The 21,583-nt window shown below is 34.5% G+C and overlaps 2 protein-coding genes across 2 annotated transcripts in view; one reads left to right on the top strand and one right to left on the bottom strand.

The window, feature by feature from the left end:
• The window catches only part of LOC119637141 (nose resistant to fluoxetine protein 6), a 35,515-nt gene extending 19,203 nt beyond the window's left edge, over positions 1-16,312 (top strand). Inside the window, exons 2-7 of the mRNA XM_038032984.1 lie at positions 10,483-10,739; positions 13,675-13,853; positions 13,910-14,629; positions 14,692-14,857; positions 14,912-15,535; positions 16,070-16,312. Of these exons, the coding sequence (XP_037888912.1) occupies positions 10,483-10,739; positions 13,675-13,853; positions 13,910-14,629; positions 14,692-14,857; positions 14,912-15,535; positions 16,070-16,198 (2,075 nt within the window). The 3' untranslated portion in view covers positions 16,199-16,312. The remainder of the gene's footprint in view (positions 1-10,482; positions 10,740-13,674; positions 13,854-13,909; positions 14,630-14,691; positions 14,858-14,911; positions 15,536-16,069) is intronic.
• Positions 16,313-21,056: 4,744 nt separating this feature from the next.
• Positions 21,057-21,583, bottom strand: part of LOC119637103 (cleft lip and palate transmembrane protein 1-like protein) — a 2,935-nt gene continuing 2,408 nt past the window's right edge. Inside the window, exon 4 of the mRNA XM_038032931.1 lies at positions 21,057-21,476. The gene's annotated coding sequence lies outside the window, so the exon portion shown is untranslated. The remainder of the gene's footprint in view (positions 21,477-21,583) is intronic.

Raw genomic sequence — 21,583 nt, 5'->3', positions numbered from 1 at the left:
TGTATAGTAACGTTGAAAACCCATATACCTATATAAAAATATGTATGAACTCTAGGCTTTTATCATAGAAAAAAAAAAAAGAAAGAAAAGCAACAACAATTACGCCACGCAAATACACAAAAGAAATTTTATGTTGCGTGACGTTGGTTGAATGTTTGTTGTCTGTCTGTCTGTTTATCTACGAGTAATGATTACCAGATAAATGATGATTGGATACTATAGTGACATAAAATGGGAAATTGACTCACTAGTTATATTAGGTAATTTAAAAAAAAAAAAAAAAAATCCAAAATTTATTTTCTTCAAATGTAATCACAACTAACTGCCAATTGTTTCTGTTGCTTTTACTTTTGCTTTTGCTGTCGTTAAAATCTGGCTTATGCTATAGCTAACAGTTAACAGTTAACTCGTATATAAGTATTATTGTTTTTTTTTTTTTTTTTATTATTATTTTTTGCAAATGTACCTGAGTTGCTGATGTTGTCCATATTTCATATTTGCCTGGCTTGGTTTTTTTATTTTTTTATTTGTTTTATGGCGCATTGTTATGTAATAATAGCAATTATTTAATTCTCATTAAAAATAATATATTAACATACTTCTGTTATTTTGTCATTTGTATTAATGTTAAGGGTAAAGTTTATATTAGTTGGGCTGTTGCACTTGATCTTCTTGTATATCACAATGTACATACATGAGAACGCATATATAAATATTTGCATATTTTTACTTAGTAAGCGATTAATTTAATTAATGAATTTTTGTTTTAGTTCACACATGTGTAATCTTGAATTGTACAGCGTGAGAGTTCGCTAATCAAAGAATGAGGTTTCACTAACTCAATATCTAGATTTCGAAGTAAGGCATTCGGTCTCGGACCAACGCATATAATACAAATAATTTTGTAGCTTAATATTTCAAATAATTTATATTTGCTTACAAATTATAGCATAAACTTTTAATAATTTGTTAATCGGAGCAGCAGTTAGTCCTCCGAATTAAAACAAATAACATTAAGAAAATTATACTCAATTGTGATCAAAGCTGACTATTAAACCACCGCCGTTACTCTAAAAAATAAAACAAATAAATTTTTAATGTTCTATAATATTGGACTAATGGACTCGGCTGATTTTTTCTATTTCTCCAAATTTTTATCATGTGTTCAACGCAGTTTCTGAATAACGAGCAAACAACCCCGACAAGAGAGATTTTGTCAGTTTATATTGCATAGTGAGCGTGCCCTTTGGCCAGTTTAGGTCCCCTTGACAGCATATTTCGCTAAATTTGAAGGGGACATCTTCATTTCTGCGCATGGGATAATGTTTACTCCATACATATTTGGACAGACGGGCAGGTGAACAGACGAGCCAACGTACATGTCTACGTGCATTCAGATTTGACACTAATAAGGAATGCATATACTAAGTGGAGACTCCGAAGCTTCCTTGTGGCTTCTGTACACATCTTAAGAAAATGAACACACCTCGAATTTCACGGTGATGGATAAGATAGAGCATATTTTGGAAAACCCTTTAGTTAGTAGTTGTTTTTTAATACTCAGTAAAAATACTTATGAGTCAAAGGTCCTCCGCCCCTTAGTTGAATTTGTGATTACGGGCTCAAAACTTTGCTTTAAACAATATGATATTGAAGTTTTTCCTTATACCTCTCAAATCAAAACACTATAGTGGGCCACTTCGCATCTTTAAATACCTTACAGCATTTCGTTTAATTCAGTTATTCATATAATGAGTTTTCAATATAAGGCGTTATACGCAAAGTAGTGGAAAAAGTGGTACGACCCGAATCATTTTCTATAGCGTCCGTTCTTGGGCCAAAAGACGTCTGTGTACCAAATTTCATGGAAATTCCTAAAAAAATGCAACTCATAGATTGAACGCACAAAAACAAGATGGATAGAAGGACAGATAAGCTTCAATCGATTCAGCAAGTGATAATAAAACATGGGTCGATCTCAAGTCCTTTTGGATGTTGCATACATCCGCCCAAGCTTAATGCTCACCTTTATCACAAGTGATGTAGGGTATATTAAGTGCAATTGGCCTACAAATCCGTTTACAATTATTAAGAAGCTGATAATTTCCCACTTTTGTTTTATACAACGGCCCCAACATTGTAAAGCTCTTACACTTTTTCTCATTTTTCGCGGTTGGAATTTTACCCACAATCACCGAAAATTCCACATAAATAGGGCACAAAGTGCTTGCAAATGCTGGCATTTTCCCAACTTGTTGGAAGATCGTCAATGTCCAACCCGTAGCCAAGGAGCGTAATCGCACAAATCCTATTTATTATCGCCATATTTCAATCTGTTCAACAATAGGCAAAACCATAGAAGGCATGGACAACGACCGTCTGGCCAGATATCTGGAATGCAATGGTCTCATTTACTATAGACAATATGAATTTTGGAAAAATCGGTCCATTAGGAACTTAACGTCCTATCTCGTCGAGAAATGGACCCGAACTAGTCGCCATTTCAGCGAAAGTAAGGTCGTTGCACTAAATATCTCAAAGGCATTCGACCGAGTTCTAGATAAGAACTGTAATCGACGCACTTATCTCAAACAAATCCCACCACGAGGCTCTGCACTTTCTACTTCGCTTTTCCCGATGTGTTATCGACGACCTTCTGCGCGTGACAGAAAACCCTGCGTAATGAATGGGACATTAAATCCAGACCTCATAAAAATAACAGACTGAGATAAATCTAACAGAGTAAATTGCAATGCAACCAAAGCACAGTGCTGCCTTCTAACTGCTTTGGCCGTGTGAATGTAGACGGATCGGCACCCCTTGATGTTTTGGCCATGAAAATACAAAACGTCGAAAGATGCAATTAGGTTTCTTGAAGCGGTGTAAGAAATACTTCACTGCACCGGATATCCGGATATATTTACACCGCCTATATCCGGCCCAAGTTAAAGTATAATCCACACGTAAGGGTGGAATCCCCCAATTGTTGCTTGGAGACGTTGCAGGTGCTCAGATGGTTATGGACGACAAAAGCGCGCTCAACGCTCTCGAGCCTCGACGTAATATAAGCTGTATAGTGCTCATATCAAGGTACAACCACGGCGAGTGCTCTACAGGAATAAAAGTGATTTGTGCATCAATTTACTTCGTCAACAGGATTACAACGCCTTCTCAGCGATCCCACCCAATCGTCGGGCAGCTGCCCATATATGGCACGACGCACTACCGCGAGTCATCATTCTTTAAGCACAATGCACACCTTTCGAATAATCTACCACCAGGGGTCTGTCTCGCTTTGCCTGCTGTTTCCACCTTTAAGTCAAGCGTACACAACAGTATACACTTCTTCTCTCCTTCTTCAACTAAAAGCCTCTCTAACCCTGGCGATCGTGGTTGAGCGTAAAGGTGACATCCGTGGAGTGGCTGATCATATATTAAAAACAAAAAGAAATCTTATAAAAGTCTAATGTGAAATATATACGATACGATATGCCAGATCAATATATAGAATAAATAAATCTTTGATCTATCTTGGTATGAAGTACAGTGCGAGAAACATCTTCTAAAACGTTCAGATCAATTCGAATATAAGTTGTTTTAAACTTAAAGTTGGTCGATTGCACTGAACTCCGCTATGTCTGCTTGCACGGTTTGCAAGAAGGTATTTTAAAATTCGATTTATTTCGGTCCACTCATTCGATATATTCATTTTGAGCATTCCGTCAAGACCTATGACTACAATTACGATAAAAGAAAAAAAAGAAGCTTTGAATAAATGATAGAGAGGGAGAGTGGTTAGGCCATTTTAGTGAAAGCTAAGTAACTTTTGGATCTTAAATGGACAAATAAATAAGGCGATATTATGCATGGTTCTGTCCCTCGTTGGTGAGCTGCGATGATCAATTTATAGGAAAGACAATGAAAAGAGAAAATTATTACGTTGCGGCATTTTCAAGTTTTAATATTTATTTATTAAATACGATTCTGAAGTTTTGCTAGAGGAAAAGCGAGAATCAAAATAACCTTAAATGACGCCTATTAAGTAAAGAATAATTATCACATTTTTTGATTATTAACGTAAAATATTTAATATTTCAATCATTTCGCTTTGTCTTTCTTAAAGGTTATTGGCCCTAAAATGTATAGAAAAAAAAAAAAAAAAAAAAAAAAAAATGGTATGATAATAAGGCGTAGGAGCTCAGGTGTTAACAGAAAAAACAGCAAAAATCATTCACAATAAGTAAAGTGTACCAACATATGCAAGTCTTAACATATACCAAAAACTTGCGCACATACAATCGGGCTGTCGAAGCCGGCATTGCATAATAAGCATGAACAATTTGAAGGAATGCACATGTCTAGCATACACTTAGTTGGAAGCCCCAGTTTTTTCACGTGATTTTGTATCATTAATAATTCGCACGTTATGCGTCAGGCCGTTTACCTGCTCTACATATAAACCACTCGTTCATTCAGTATTCTTTTGTCGTCGATATCATATTTTTTTTCTACATTAGCATTAGGTAGGCGTTTGCTATGATACGTATGTCATATAACTTGTAATAATAAAAATTTTTAAAGAAAAAAAATATTAAACAGAAAACAATTAAAGTCTTGTGCTATTAATGTTTAAACTTTTTTTTTTTTTCGTTTATTTGTTTAGTTTAGTAATTTTTGCAAAATATGTTTATTTGCGTTTATATGCTTACGTACTTGGGTCTAGGTGCTTACATATCCTTGCCTCTCGCGATTTAATTGTAAAATCACAACGATTTCCGAGCTTAAAGCGATTTTCGAAAAGAGTTTTATTGTAAATAGAAAATAAAAAACTTTCGAAAAACTAGTGAGCCAGCTTTGACCTGTATTACATGCAACAGATTGTAGGTATGATTGCAACATTTATTAAATTTTTTTTTTTTTTTTTTTTTTTAATATGACTCAGCGGATGATGATAGGACGGTGACGGCCGCAGTCTAGCCAATTCTAACACAGTTAATATTTCCGAGACCTGTAGACTATGTTAATTTTGTTGGTTTCTTCATATTAAAAAAATGCGGTAAGGAAATATGTAATTGAATGATTTTTCTAAAGTACCATGTGATAGAGATATTCACTTTCGGGAGGTAATAAAATTTTACTGATGGCATAACAAAACGAAAGGTTACTACTCTCGACCTATTTACGATATAGGTTCGAGGGTATCACGGCATTTTAACCACGCATGTATTCAAACTTGTTGAAGTACAGTATTTGCGTGAATAGTTTATCTATTGAAGGTACGCCGTACAGATTATGAGAGTTTGAAAAAGTATATGCTTTGCAGATTCGACGTGAATCGAAAATGAACCCTCCAGTGTTTGCATACAGTGTTGAATAATTTAACTCAGGTATGTTGTAAATTCCATTATATTGCGCGACCTTCAAAAGTATTACGGATCTGGTTTTATGTGTTTATAAACATTATAATATTTATATTGTGCTTTGTTTTTGCTTTTTTTTTTTGTAATAATTAAATTTTGTGTTGCAATTATTTTTGTATTAAATGAAATCTCTTACGATTTTGCCAATTAAATTCATTATTCACTTTTCGTTTCCATAAGTTATTGAGTACAAAATGTTAGTTAATTCGCACACACACAACATTATTATATGTTCGCTTCATGTTAGCGAATCAACGGTCAAAGGCATACATGCGCCTTCTCATTATAAATAAAGGAACGGCTACATCATTTTCGTCTTGGGACAAATGATGTTTTAATCCTTAAACAGCTTTTCTCGGATACCATTCGTATCACCAGATCGTGGATATTATTTTTAAGAGAAGGATGCTGGTACGTTTTCTCTTCAAGTTTCTTTATTTACAATCAATTTCTTTAAGGCTGGGATTATTTACATTTTACTTTCTCGATACTAAGGACTTCTCAATTCTAATATTCTCTTTCTTGTTCTTGTCCGACTGACTCTGCCTTCCGCAAACAGTCCATTTATATACATCTTTGCAAGCATCTTAGTATTACCTCAGTTGATGACTTCATGTTTAATCCTGTAACTTGCTTTTCCGCTGCATGACGGGCTGCGAATGTGTACTTGAGTCTTACCTCTCTAGCGAATTTATTATTTAGAATTTCCCTAACAATATATATTATAAAGTACGTTGAAATATGTACAAAGACCTATGTAAAGAAAAAATCGTAGCGTTTTTCACAAAAGTTGCAGCTTTGGCAGCACCTAGCTATATCCTGCTTAGTTGACATCATTTGAAGAAGTAAGAAAATTATATTCGACTGTGTCCAAATCTTTTCTACCCACCACCACCAATTTAAGGTGGAAAAGAATATGCAAATATTGATTGCTATGCAGCTTATGATTAATGAGCAAAATACCCGTTTTTTAGCTTTCCAAAACAGAAATGTTCCCCCTTTACGTAATGCTATAGCCGCGTCCGGTATTCGATGTAGCCTATTTTCAATAGAGGTCAGCGTACGACATCTTTCAATGTGTTTGCCGAACATAAACCCAATATATTTATTCTATCGATCAGGAGAATGTTTACCGCAGCCATTGCAAAGGCAGAAAGGCGGACAGGCAGATGTACGTACATCAAGTCAAGATATAACGTAGCTAAGAATGGTATCTTTGAAGCTTCTTTCTGGGCGTTGCAGACGTTTTAACATATATCTTCATCCATCACTGGCAGATGTAAAGAAAGGCATTGCGACATTGTGATTGATGCAACCGAAAGTGATTGCTTTTGAAAAAGGAGTCAAAATTCCGAAAAATCGCGTATATTTTGTATTATCACTTCGGCGAAAGCAATGACGATTCGTAAGCTTATGAACCAGTCGTAGCGCTTAAGATGAAGATGCTTTGTCTGCAGCCGCAGCAAGCCAATGATTTGCTCATTTACACTCTGACCGAGCAGCAGGGTTTGCTTAAGGCTAGGCTCGAGAATTGGACGATCAATGCATTACTAAGAGACTGCACATGATTTTATTAAGGCTCACATTGGAATATGCGGCTGGGGTATGGCATCCACTCTATCGTTATTTTATCGAATCAATTACATCAATTGAAAAACAATGCTCTTCTCCTTAAGGAGGAGGAGAGGAGGAGCTGTGGAACCCACAAGTAGAGTTACCACCAGTGAACATGGACTATTACTTATAGCATTTGTCTTACCGGAGAAACATCGGTTTATCTTAAGGATTTCAGTCTTCGTCAAATTGATGTATAGGGTTATCAATTCACACGCCTTGTTGAGTAAAATCAACATAAGTGTCTCTCAAAGAGCTATCAATGGATATAAAGAAGCCAAAGTAGATTCGGTTATGAATTGCTTAACCCACATAGAGTTCTTAGCAAAAACTTAAGCAAAATATAGAATCAAATTTATACATCTGACTCAATCGATTCGATAAAATTAACTCTTGTCGATGGTCGTACATTGCCAATGTCATATCTAAAGTAAAACATTTAGTAAAGAAGTGATGATACTATCTAGCATAATTATTACGCAAACGCTATGTAGCGTTGATTTAAGGAAATCTCTTAACCAGAGGCCTAAAGCAAAAAATTGGATTCCTGACTAAGCATGAACGTTCTGAACTACTTCTCTTCGTTGGATTTTTAATCATACGCGGATGGAAAAACTAATATGAACACTAGGCAATGTAGTACCATGTTGGTAACACTGCTTCCGTGGAAATAAAGCAACGCGTATATGTTGCGTACCAAGACTTGTAGGTTATAGTTCAGTGTAGTACACGGTTTATTCTACGACAATTACAGCAAAAGATCGACGAAATATGTGACCCTTTAGACTTCGAAAGAAGAGCCTGAAGCGCCTGTGATGAAAAAAATTTAACTGTTGAAAATTTCACAAGCGACAATAGCCTCGGTATTGACAGCATACACAAAGCATGGTAAAACATCATCGACGAACAGGAATAGTAACGAACATTAAAAGGGATCTGGTCAAGTTTGCATAGATCTGATAAAGACAAGCATGGTCCACCCGCAAATGCATCTATTATTTATCTATCATCTGAGCATACCAACTGTCAACCAATACACTTGCATACATGTGGACAGAAAAATAGGTACGACATCTGTTTTTCTATAGCATAGAAATTGTAAAAGATAGCCTTCACAAAGCTCACACAACGTTTTCACATTTCGCAAACCTCTTCAAAATTAATTCCTGGATTCTTACGTGAGTTAGTTCTTGCAGTAAAGAGTTGAGAGCTTTTATGTTGGTTTAATAGGCTTTTCATGTGCACAGTGAAATAGTTGCATCCTCTTTAAAAATAAGGAAAGTAAAGTATGGCGCAAAATTTTGATGCAAAGGTTAATTATAAAGGTAAAGTAAATTTTTGAAGAAGGAAATGCAATATCGAGCAGATAATTTTAGCCAAGAGGGAGGATGACTAGCTCATTAGCTTCGAAATCAAGGGAAAAACATACAAATTTATTGCCATATCACTGGGTCGGTCGGTAAGTGCTACGAGGCCCGAAGCAGTTAAAAAAAAAAAACTTCTCCTGCTTCCGATAATCGCTTTTTAACTTTAGCAAAAGGGGATTCTTTCAAGACGTCCAGAGCAATGTCCAATGAAATCGGGAATATTGTATCGCCGCGCATTGTTCGTCGACGTTTATTAGGTGCCAATCTACTAGGAACAACAACTCGAAAGGTTCCCTTGCTTGCAAAAGTTAATTTGTAGACGAGGAAAGTGTTTATGTTAGCCCTTAAAACTTAGTGCAAACCAGAAGGCAAAGAAAATAAGCCATATATATTTTGGAACGACGAAAGAAAATTATATTTGCTTGGAAATGACGCAGGAAGAAGTTGATTGCGATCAAAAAGAAAGAGAAGAGAATACGCCTTTAGATTATCTGAAAAACCTGTGAAGCATGGCGGAGGAAATCGAATTGTATAGGGTTGTTTGTCTTGTGAGTTCATCAATCCAATACATCTGAAGGAAAACAGTATGGACGGATTTGTACGGCAAAATTTGCTGAAATTTGCAATGCTACCGTATGCTGAAGAGCATAGGCCACTGCTATGGAAATTTCAGCACGATAAGGATCCGAAACATTCATTCAATTTGATCATGTCTTGGAATTGAATCATCATTGAATCATCAAGTCATTCTTTCGGCCTCAATCCGATGGCGAATTTTTGGAGAGGACTAAACCGTCATGTTCCCGATAACAATATTATGTCCCAGTAGGGAGACCGGCGATAATTTATTTTTTCCGTTCTGCTGCCCTTAAAAAAGGTAGTGGTTATACTGGCTGTTAACTGTTTGACTTGGTTTCTATAAAAATGATACCTTATGAATTCAATATTATGCGATATTTTTAAGTTTTTGTATATAAATCTATTTTTGAAACGAATTTCTTTTAAGTTTTCGTTTATACTTAGCATACCTTCAAAACCATTTTTAAATACGGAAATATTCTATTTTTATAAACAAATGATAAATATAGTATACAGTAGAAGGAAAGAATGGTAAAGAATATCCGCCATCAGCATAAAACAGCATATATTCGTATGTGTATATGTTAGTTAGAAGCGCTGCATTTAGATTGTGAGAAGCAATAATTGAAAGCTCTTAATACGCATTGCATTCTTTAAGTTCTCAATGAGCAGCTTACACAAAATCTCTATCTCAGTTTGCTTAAGTGACACTCGATTCTTTCTATGGCGACAATGTGATCGTGACTTTAATGATACAACAACTTCTATGGGGAAGTCATTGCGAATTGTAAAACAAAACAAAAATCAACCATGAAACCAATATACTTCACCTGAAACAAGGTCTCGGTTAATAAAAAGTCAAATATGAAGAAAGAATAAATAAAATCGCATGCACAGTGCAATGATTCAACTTGTGGCGAAAAAAAAAATAAAGTTTTTTTTTTTTGTATTTTCTGCAATCAGAAAACAAAAAAAAAGCAAAAACAACAAGGTAGCAATTGTTCGACAGTACAGTTGGTCTAGACTAAACTCTACTGCTGCGGTTATTTAAGTTACATGAGAAAATCGGAGAAGGAAAAGCTGAAAATTCAACGTAGTTAACATTGGCTTTGTTCAAAGCATGCAAACCGCTAACGTGGTTCAAATTACTTACTGTTACGTGCTGAATGTATGAATGTATTGGTAGATGCGCGATTTTTCAAATGTTAAAGAAAAATAAAAGTGATTTAACAAATTTTTAGCCGAAACAAATTCAAACAACAACAATAACTGGTTATTAGGCAACGTTATGCAATAACTTAATATTTTAATGTTACATAGCAGTTACCGCTGTTTCATTGTTTTTGGAATTTTTCGTGTACGAATTTCTGGTTTCATATTTTGTTTTTTTTTGTATTAAATGCTAACTTAGGCTAGGTTAACAAGCCATTGCTTAAGAAAAATTTCAACAATTTATTTATTTGTGTGCTTTACTTTACTTTTTCCTTTTTTCCTTTTTGCAGTGGACGACGCTTCAGGTCATTATACTTCAGGTTTTTTTTACGGCAACAATTATTGGATGGGTTCAATGTCATTGTGTAAGGCTATACATCACGCAGTAGGCCATGATCGTGGAAAGATTGCCGTTAGGAGTAATGGTCTCCAATTCTCTAAAGATAATATATACACCTATCCATCTATATACAATGATAATCCACCATTCATGCCAGGATTTTTTATAATTAAAATATTTTTCAACGAAACTTATCCAATAAAAGTGGTAAGCGAACTTTCAACATTGACAAATAACAAAATCTTCCTTAATTGGATTAATGTCCAGAGAAGAAAACATTTTCATATATTTTGCTTCTTTTTTTTTTGTACCTATCGCCGAGGGATGACGTGCATATTGATTTTATCAAAACGTTTGCAACGCCCAGAGGCAAACTTCAGAGAACCCACGAATATATATAATATTTTTGATCAATATCAAATTCTGTATCGATTTGAGCATATCCGTCCGTCTGTCCGTCTCGGTAATGCCTATTGTAAACACGATTTTTGGCGCAAAAGATAAGCTGTCAACTTGAAATGTGTCAGAAACCCTGCAGGTGCCTACACTCAGGATGGTACTGAAAATGGAACCAATTGGTCGAACGACTCGTCTACAAGGCCCCGAAAACTGAGGAAAGGAATAACAAAAGTGATTTTCTGCTTATTACTCATAAACTGCAGCCGATAAATCTACGAAAATTGAAACGTATATTCTATAGGCCACGCCTATCGAATATTATAGTATATAAAAATTAAATTTGTTTTTCAATAGCTTTTAAACGCCCAAAAACAAGCTTCAAAAATCTTATAAAGTGTATAAATTCTTGGCCAGTTTTAAATTTGGAATGCATCTAAGCATGTTTACTATTCCTATATCCGTGCATCTATCTGCCCAACTATGCAGAATTTGTGATAAACATTGTCCTGTTCGCAAAAATGAATACGCCGTCTAAAAATTTGCAAAAGAATTTGAAAACGATCAAAACCGGACAAAGAACACGTCTACGACGCCCACATGCTTAGGCTACACAAAATGTGAACACGTTCGCTTTTCGTGTTCATTGTTTGTTACTCAAAAAGCATATCAGAAATGCCATTTAAATTTCCGCCGCGTCTATCACGAATATTATAGAATATGACAATGCAGTTCTTTTTCCCATTTTCTTAGTCTTTTATTGGGATAACGGTAATGGGTATAAAAGATTCGGTCGCGACTGAATACAATTTTCTTACTTGTTTCCTCTTTATATTTGCTTTGGTAGAGCTACAACTACTACTACTACAACGATGCAACATATGCGATTAGACGGAGATTGCTATTGTTTATCATTAATATATTTCCGCCCCTGATGGCTCTTTGAGTTGTCGATTATTTATTACTTCACGTTTACATTTTGATTATTACAAAAGATCTGTTGTGTTATGTGAAAGCAACGCTTTTGGAGTCAGCGAAAAAGCTTATCAAGCCACATAATTAAAATTTTTTACGTCCAATGTGAAGCCCCTCTCAAATAAGCTATTTACTGAAGAAGAAACGTCAAAATCAGCAAAATATCCAAATGCTTCTCTCGCAATACCGAGTATTCATGATAGAAAACAAAATCGTTCCGTGTTCTTCAGAGTATGCTTCAAATGCAACTGGCACCACAATAAAGCTTCAGTTCCGTTATGGTAACTTAAGATCACAATGATACTGCATAAGGCAATGGTTGGATCGCAAAGATTTAATTCGTTGAAGTCGGAAATTTCTAAGCGCACAATATCTGCATATCCGTGTAAAAAGACAAATTCTTCGAAAAGTGTTTCTAAAATAATTGCTCCCTTATCTTCAAGCATTCACCTATAAAAACTGGAAAGAGTGCAGCAAGTTCTTTCAAGTGATGATTGCATTCCGTAATGGAAGTCAAATCATTCAAGGAATGATATAGTATTTCCGAAATCGAAAGACGAACGTACGTACGATCTAATCTTTATCTTTAATTGGGAGATGAGGTTATGGGGATCATCTATTTACTTCACATCTTTGGACAAGCTCTAAACAAAATGTTCACGTTTTTTTTTTTCATATATTTTCAAGTGTAAAAGACGTGTGCATCCATCTAAATATACAGTGATTGCAAATCCAAATACATTTTTCGTATACCTTAAGATAGATAACTTTATTTATAACTTTAGAAATAAGCCCAATAAATAATCGATAGATTTTGTATTTGTTCCCGTAAAATCGCTCTGCTATCTCCTCTTGCAATATGATTACCCACTCCAGGTATGTACCTACACGTGCAGCACTGTGATGGTCAAGTAATGTCTGCACCGATTTACTCAGACGAAACCGATTGGCTTATGAGTCACATACAAGCCCTTCGGTTCGCAAGACAATCCTACGTCACTCAGAAGGCTTATCCCAAAAATTGGGAGATCTCAATATAACGGTTTAGTGTATTGGCGAGTATACGACTCTCTCATAATTACTCTTGTATTCACGTTATTCCTATTTATCGAAACCAATGATAGTCATACACAACTGGCCTCCTCAATAATGTCGTACAACTGCGTTAAGTCTTCGACCTCCATAGTAGCTGTTTGCTTAGTCAAGAAGTCTGCAAGCAGACGACTTCCGATTTTCTTGATGAATTCTTCATGATGGCATCCCGCCGCCGGGAACGCAGTGATTGTTAGTGATTGTCAAAAAGAATTGGCGGTAGAGAGAAGGAGATGGGGAGTAGCCACAGTCTAGTGAATGTTTAGTCAAACCGCACTAACATTTCAACCCACGATCACTAACTTACTAGTCGCGGCTCTTATCACTGTTACGCGTTTATTCTTTGTAGAGCTTTTGCGATTTCCGAGCAACAGCTACATTCTGTATATGTAAATACTCTATGCTCTATGAACACTACAATTTTTATTGTTCTCATATTCCGTTTTTCTATTTCCTTTAATTATATCCACCGCTGCCTTGGATTGAAACTACATCAAACGGCTTAAGAACGAATATCATTTTGTCTCGATATTTGAGGGAAATTTCTTAAAGTTCTTAACTAAATATACTTTTAAGAGTTGCGCATATGATCCTAAGCTTTCTTCCAAACGGAGAGAGAGTTCTCTTTTTTTTTTGTTCCCATCTTTTTGCTTTTCAATATTATTCACTACTATTTCAGACTAGAACGATTTATGCTGGCGTTTGTTTGCCTTCAACTTGTGATCGTGTCGATGTCAAAGAACTATTTCGGAAGGCGCAAAAACAATTAGACAGTCGTCAGATTCGTGTTATTGATGTGCGAATGCCTACCGATCAAAAATTCAATCTTTATGAAGATCGAACGTTTTGGATTTTAGCGTAAGTGTAGTTGAAAAAGTCGAAAGTATTAAACTATCAAAATTCATGGATTTTAGTATTGTTTCTGCGATTGTCTTCATTTTGATATTGAGCGGTACCGTGTATGAAATTTACGTGAGTAAACGATTTAAAGAAGTTTTGCGTCAACAGGATAAAGAGATGATGAATAACAGTGAAACCTCATCCGGGATAGGATGTGCTTCTTCCGATTATGGAGACACAGTTACGCGTGAATCCTTGAAAAAAGAGTCTTTAAAGGATTTACAAATAGTTTTAAATTTGCCAAAGGATAGAGAAAATTGTGAAGTGTCCAGCGGCAATCCGAATACAAGTTCCGATGAATATCTTGAAGGACATCTTCATGAGTCAGATAAACTGAGTGTATACTCAGAGCTATTATTATCGTTTTCAGCCATCACTAATTTTAAAGCTATATGTGATCACAATGTCGGAGCCGATACTTTAGCATCTATTCATGGCTTAAGAGCTTTTTCAATGTTCTGGGTGATACTGGGTCACACTTGCATTGTAGTCTTCAAATATTCAGATAATATGGAAATGCGTAAGGATGTCGAAAGGAACTTCCTGTTTCAGGCCATTACAAATGGTCCGTTTAGTGTTGACACGTTTTTCTTCATTAGCGGTTGTCTGGTATCTTACTTGTATTTCCGTACAAACGCAAAAGGCAAATTAAATAAGTTAGCGAAAGGATCCTCCAATGAATGGACTAGATGTGCAGCTCACTTTTTAGGTCTGGTAGCGTACCGTTTTATGAGGTTCGTCACTTTGCAAATTATTATTATAAATAATTTAATATTCTTTATGCCTACATTTTTAGATTAACTGCTCCGTATATGTTTGTATTGGGTGTAGTTCAAGTCACTATGAAATATTTGGCAGCAACTTCCATATTTGAACCGCCAACTATGGATCATTTAACATGCCCTCACTATTGGTGGCGCAATGTGCTTTATATTAATACACTCTTCCCGGTTGAGCAAATGGTAAGTGAACCAATCTATAGCTTTTACTGTTTCCGTTATTATTATTTATTGCAGTGTATGTTATGGAGTTGGTATTTAGCCAACGATACTCAATTCTATATAATCGGTGCTATTATATTAATTATTGGGGCACGACATTTCCGATTATCAGCTATCACTACGTGCGCGTTTCTCATCTTGTCGTGGATTGTCACTGCTATTGTTGCGTTCACGAATAACCATCGTCCTGACACTGACGATCCTTTGGCTTTATTTGATAAAATCTATGATAAGCCTTGGACTCGCTTGGGACCCTATCTTATTGGGATGGCAGTGGGTTGGACCCTATTTCGTACAAATTGTAAAATACGTTTGCCAAGGATGGCTGTAGTGACCGCTTGGTCTTTAGCAATAATAAATTTATTGGTTCTGGTGTTCGGTCTCTATCGTGCGGAATTATCGCAGTTCACTGCTGCGCTCTATAGTTCATTAAGTCATTCGGCTTGGGCTCTATCATTGGCCTGGATTACAATTGCTTGCTCGACCGGTTATGGCGGTTTCGTGAATACTTTACTGTCGGCACCCTGTGTCTATCCATTTTCACGGGTCACGTACTGCGCTTATTTGGTACATCCAATTGTTATACGCTCGATGGCCTTAAACGCGGATGCTCCCATGCATTTAGGTGGCGATACAATGGTAAGTCACAAGAGCCAAAATTTAAGTTTGACCACGCAAAACTGATAATACTCGATGCCCTGACGCCAAAATTATCCAAAATATATATATATATATATTTAGTAAGCCTCATTTAAGGATCCCCTTACCATCATCTTTACTCTCAGTAGTGGAATTCTTCAACTGACGCATGCGCGTTTGTCGTGACGTGAAACTATGACTTTTCATAAACATTTTGTAAACACAGCTAAAGTGTGCACTGCAGGCATAATTTAATTGAATAGTTGAAATTCTATAAAAAGAGTTTGAAGAAGAATAAATTTTAAACAAATAAAGTACAAGTACAGAAAGACGAATCGTAAAATTGAAATTAAAATATATTTTAGATAAAGAGGAATGGAGTGGCAGCTGGAGACAAATTTCTAAACTAATCTTTTAATAGAAAAAGTGCAATTTTTTAGTAAACTTTAGTTAACTAGTAAAAGTTAAATATAAATCACTCCTTGGTAGAGCTCAAAAATTATTTATAAACATTTTTTTTTGTCTTCGTTTTAGGTCATTATGTTTTTTGGTTTCGTAATCGCATCATATCTTCTATCGTTTGTTGTCTCAATATCATTTGAAGCACCTGTCGTTACCATGTTGAAGATTTTATCACCTAGTCGAAAAAAACGGCTAGCCTGAGCTCCGCTGAGATCCGTTGAGACATCAAATGAAATCTAAATGGATTATATATTTATTTTTAAATGTAAATAAATCTACTTTTCTTAAATTAATTAAATAATGAATTAAACAAATTCAAATAAATTTTTCCAAAAAAAAAAAAAAAAAAACATTTGTACAAATAATCTCATCAAATCAAACAATCTATCGACTGAAACCATTAAATTTGTAATCAGAGGAAATCGAAAGTGAATCTTAATATATGTATAAAATTTTTACGAGTGATAAGTGTTTTTTTAATTTTTTTTTTTTTTCATGAATTCGTGCAGTTTAAACGCAATATTATATTATACTTTGTAAATAAAAAAAAGTTAATAAAATGAAGTTTTTGGCTTTTAATAGATATTTATTCATTTTTTTTTTTTTTTTTTTTTTTTTTTTTTTTTGAAAACAATTTTAGCATACAAATTAAAATATTTGCTCACAAATCGATACGAAAATAATGTTGGATGCTATAATATCATATTTTGGAAAATTCACAAACATCCACAGTTTAGGTGCAACACTAACGCAATTAATTTTTACTTTTATATCTACCAAGTTATTCGTACCTCTTCTTAGGAGATCACGAGTTTCCACGTTATTGAATTTTAAAAAATTAATGAAAACAAGTGAAAAAAAAGTAGGGGGCCCACGAACCATCACTAAATACCCTGTATTAGTCCGATCCGAACCGCACTCAATAGCGTTCACTAACTTCGGCCAAAACACGTCCAAAAAATTGTCGAATCATTTCTTAATCTAAGCATACGATATCATCCGCAGAAACAGGACCACAGTGTGTCTTTAAGTCGCATTTGAACTTTTAACTTGAATTTTGTGGTTATTTCGTGTGGCATTTCCCCAAGAATCTTTTCTCGATCCTAAAAAGGGGAAAAGAATACATTTTTATACACTATAATATTGAATGGGCACTGCCGATTTTTTCTATTTGCACAATAAAAGTGGACATCTATATGGTGCATATGTTGTAGTTTATGAGTAAGAAGCAAAAAACCCGGAAAGCAGACATTTGCATGTTCTTGGGTCCATTCCAATTTCTCTTGCAAGTTTGACGACCGTATCCGCATTTTTGCGAACGGGAGAATGTGTATCACAGATACTACCCGGTTGCGCATACGAACAGACGGAGATTCTTAGATGCATTCCAAATTATTAACTGAATTTATATACTTTACTGGGTTTTTGTAGCTTGTATCTGTGCGCTATAAAGGTATTGAAAAAAAAAATTAAATTTTGATATGCTACAATATTGGATAGGCGTGGTCAATATTTTCAATTTTTGAACAAGTACTACAGCATCGCCCATAGACTATATGTTCAAATTTTTTTTTACATTTATCTGCTTTTGAAAAACAGTTTACGTGGTACGTAGTGTCGTTCGACCGATTTCGCCAATTTTCAACAACAACCTACCTGCAAGAATTGCAACGTTTTTGCCAAATTCGAAGCCAATAGATTCATTTTTACTCCCAGGAGAATGTTTACAGCGCACATTATATAGACGGACAGATGGACAATCAAACATGCTTCAATCGATTCAGAATTTGATGCTGATTAAGTATATATATATATATATTGTGGGATTTCCGAAGCTTCCTTCTGTACGTTAGAGACGTTTAGACAAAATGAATATACCCCTCATACCTTGGTGATATGTATAATAAAAAGGTATAACTTTTAATGCTTTTTGTTGGAAATTAGTTCGTGATAGCAAATTAACATAGAGACCAACCTTACCGGATTTGAGCTACGTAGGTCTATTTTTTGAATAACATCACATATCAAGATTCCTCCAATATGCGAGCTTTCATGAAAATAATATGTAGTATTTGGTTAATTATTACCAAAACGAATGAATAGCTGTACAAGGCGATGTGATGTAGGGTATCTAATTGTCGACTTTGCCCGACTATAATGTTTTTATTTGTTTTATTATTGCCAGTAATTGTAGTTATAAAAAAATGACCGCCCTCATATGTGCCCAAGGGCTTGAGGAGGTTAATTCACTGTTCAATACTTATACTTCAATATTCTTGAAATCAGATTTTGCTGCGTGTCTATAACTTTTTTAATTTCTTCTTCTCTCGTAATGAGCAACAAAACGATAAATTCCCACCATTTACTTGCAATCCCTATTAAACGAGCACCGTTTCCACATCTATAGGCAACGTTTCCTCAATGACGGGTCAAATGTAGAAAAAAAACAAGTCTCGAAACTTTCGATTGTTTTGTAATAGACAGCTTTAGTCTTCAATTTGTAAAAATTCATCCTTAATTTATTTTCTTTAATTTTTCTTTGATTTATACGGCTTCCATTCAACTTTTGTATTTTAGGCGCACGTTTTAATTGTAATCCAAATAATTTTAACAAAGAAGCAAATTTTGCATATGCATTCTATAGTTGTTTGTTTGTTTAAATCTGACAAACGTGTTTTCTATTTACGAACAAGGAGAAGAGAGGACTAGGCAATCATTATTATCAAGTATGCCGGGCGGATAATCTAAATCAATTTTCAAAATTTAATCATTTAATTAATGTAACCATGTAATCATTTAATTAATTAAAAAATCGTTTAAATTTTTTAGTTCGCCATCACTCAAAAATAGAAACAATTGCCTGCGCAAGAAAGCTTTTAAGACAATGCCATTACATCCATAATTTTTTCGAAAACTTACTCTTTGCTTGAGATAATCTCTAAGTAAGCTAAGTTATGCCTTGTAAAACTCTACGTTTTCCACTAGTCTACAATCACAGGATTGCTAAGTAATACTTTCCACAAAACTTTTCTTCATTTTAACATTTCATCTTACGATAAAAAAAAGGGCACGCTCTAAAATGACATCAATTTTTCTACGTAAATTTCTAAAATTCATTATAACAAATTTCTAAAATTCATTATAACGTGAATATCGCGGGGGGGGCTTTGAAGATTAAAAATCATATAATTTTTGAAAGTTTGACTTCAATGATTTCGGTTTTGAATTACTACGACTCGTTAATGTAAATTCTTTGATTTTAAAAAAATTTTCTCTTGAATTCTTATATTAATTCCGTTTCAAATAAATCGTGAATTTTTTCGAAATCAAGTTTAGAAATGCATTTGAATCCATTCATTGCATTCATTACACGCTTTATATTGTTATGCTCCATGCCTCTCTTCGTGGTCGTTGTATGTAATAAAACCGAGATAAGTAAAAAACAAACTAAAAAAAAATTACAGAGTAACGTCATAGTTTGAATGGAAATACTTTTTTATTCTCTCCATGAATATGGATTAGAAACTTCCTGTAATATAATTATAGTATTCTTCGGGATTGCTGTCGATAAATGTTCCGGCGTTGATTGATGACGTAGTTCTAGATTTAATAAATAATTCCAATATTGCTCGTGTCACGTATTCATTTTTTTACTCTATACGCAGGATATTATTATATATAGAGGTTCCCCCTAAAAAGAAAAAACAGATTATTGACATATTTTAAAAGCGTTATAATCATACTTACCAGCAAAAGCATGCTGCCACGATCAAGGTCTTCATTATATGCATTCTTTATACAAAAGGAAAAAGAATTCAAAAATTTGCCTGAAACTTTACTTCGAGCGTATTGTTTTTTTTTTTTTTTACCAACCTCTCTATACTTTTTTATCAACCGATAACGATTGTGTGGTAATTAATATATACATCTTTTACTCTTTATGTCGCATCATTATTGACTCTTAATTCACGCCAATATCTTTCATTATCTTATTAGTTAATGGAGAAGGCACTTCAGACAGGTCAGCTTTCATATTTTACCAAATCTCGGCATTACTTCGTTATAATCAACAATATATTTACTGTTCGATAATTTACCTAATGTCTCTCTAGTTGAGTTAACAGTAAAGGAGATAAGCGGTAGCCATTACTACGCGCCATTGATAAAGCGCTTACAGTATATTGGGTGAAATATGTAGATAAGAGATCATGTGCAATGTTGTATAGTAAACATATAATCTGTCATCTTCAAACTTCATCATTGGCGACCCAATGTAGATGGCCAATTCATAAATTTTATATTCTACTATTGATAAATCTCTCTCCCCTTCCTCGCAATCCACAACTACTTTTGTAAGTTCAATAAAAGGCTTCTGAAACTGTTCGGTGATTAAAATATTTTTCTCTTACAAGAATGAGCTTCACTGAGAAATATTTGATCGCTATCAGTTCAGAATCCACTGCTATGATCTTAGTCGGTTAGTTAGTTCCGAAGTTGTTCATTTAATTGATGTTTCATTTTTCAAATTTTTTGCGATTGTACGATCGAGCCAGCTTTTATTATACCGATTTATTCATAATCGATGTAAGCTTGCCTGTCTATCAGTGCGTCTTATTTTCTTGTCTTCAAACTAACGGTCGCAATTTTTGAAATATTTTGATGAAATTTGATACGCCGACGTATTTCGACCCAAGGACGAACAATATTGAAAATGATTCGGATCGGACCACTTTTTCAACCACTTACCCTATAACGAAAAGTCGGTATATGGACAACTGCAGGCTATTTAATGATGAACCGTGCTCTACTGTAGTCGTTTTTACTTGCTTTGCTTAAAAACAATTTTTAGGTGTCCGAAAAATTCCTTCTATTGAGCACAATGAAAGAAACAAAATGCAACAAAATGTCACGAAAATTCCATATTCTATTCTTAGATCGAGCAGTTGTTTTTAATGATACAGGCCGCTCCAAATGCAGCTGGCTGCTGCAGGTCTTGAAGAATTTCTTATTTAATAATTGCAAAAAATACGCTCGTTAGTTGACTCCATTTTATTTTTTATAAACTAAAATACTCTTTATTAAATATTGATGGTTCCGACATTTCCACTTTTACACAATATAAAAATTTTAAAAATGGCCTGTTTTTTTTTTTTTTCTTGTAACCCTGTAAGTACGATAAACTTTTGCTATGCGCTTTTTGTAGGAAGACAAAATAAAATTTCTGTAAATTTTCGTATTTTGCGTTAGAATTCTATGATGAATCTATTTTAAGACGAGCATTTATATGGCATACTATAAATATATATAAAACAGTAGCCAAATAGTAAATGCGGAAAGCTTGCAAACCGTTTGATTACCGTAAATGCAATAAATTGTAATTGTCGCTTCGTATGAAGAAAATGTAGTTGTTGTGAGGAAAAAAAAAGTCCTTTTCTCTGCGGACCAAAATGTATGCCAACGTTTCTCCAACTGTATACTACTGAAATGAGCAAAGAAATAATTAACTGATATCAAAATATCACATTTAAGACAAGTATACAGAACAGAGAACACCGATAGAAAAGTAAATAGACAGAAAAAAAAAAA

Source organism: Glossina fuscipes, unplaced genomic scaffold (genome assembly GCF_014805625.2).
Source record: "Glossina fuscipes isolate IAEA_lab_2018 unplaced genomic scaffold, Yale_Gfus_2 43, whole genome shotgun sequence".
NCBI classification, from domain to species: Eukaryota; Metazoa; Arthropoda; class Insecta; order Diptera; family Glossinidae; genus Glossina; species Glossina fuscipes.
This window is presented reverse-complemented; position numbering and strand designations above follow the sequence as displayed.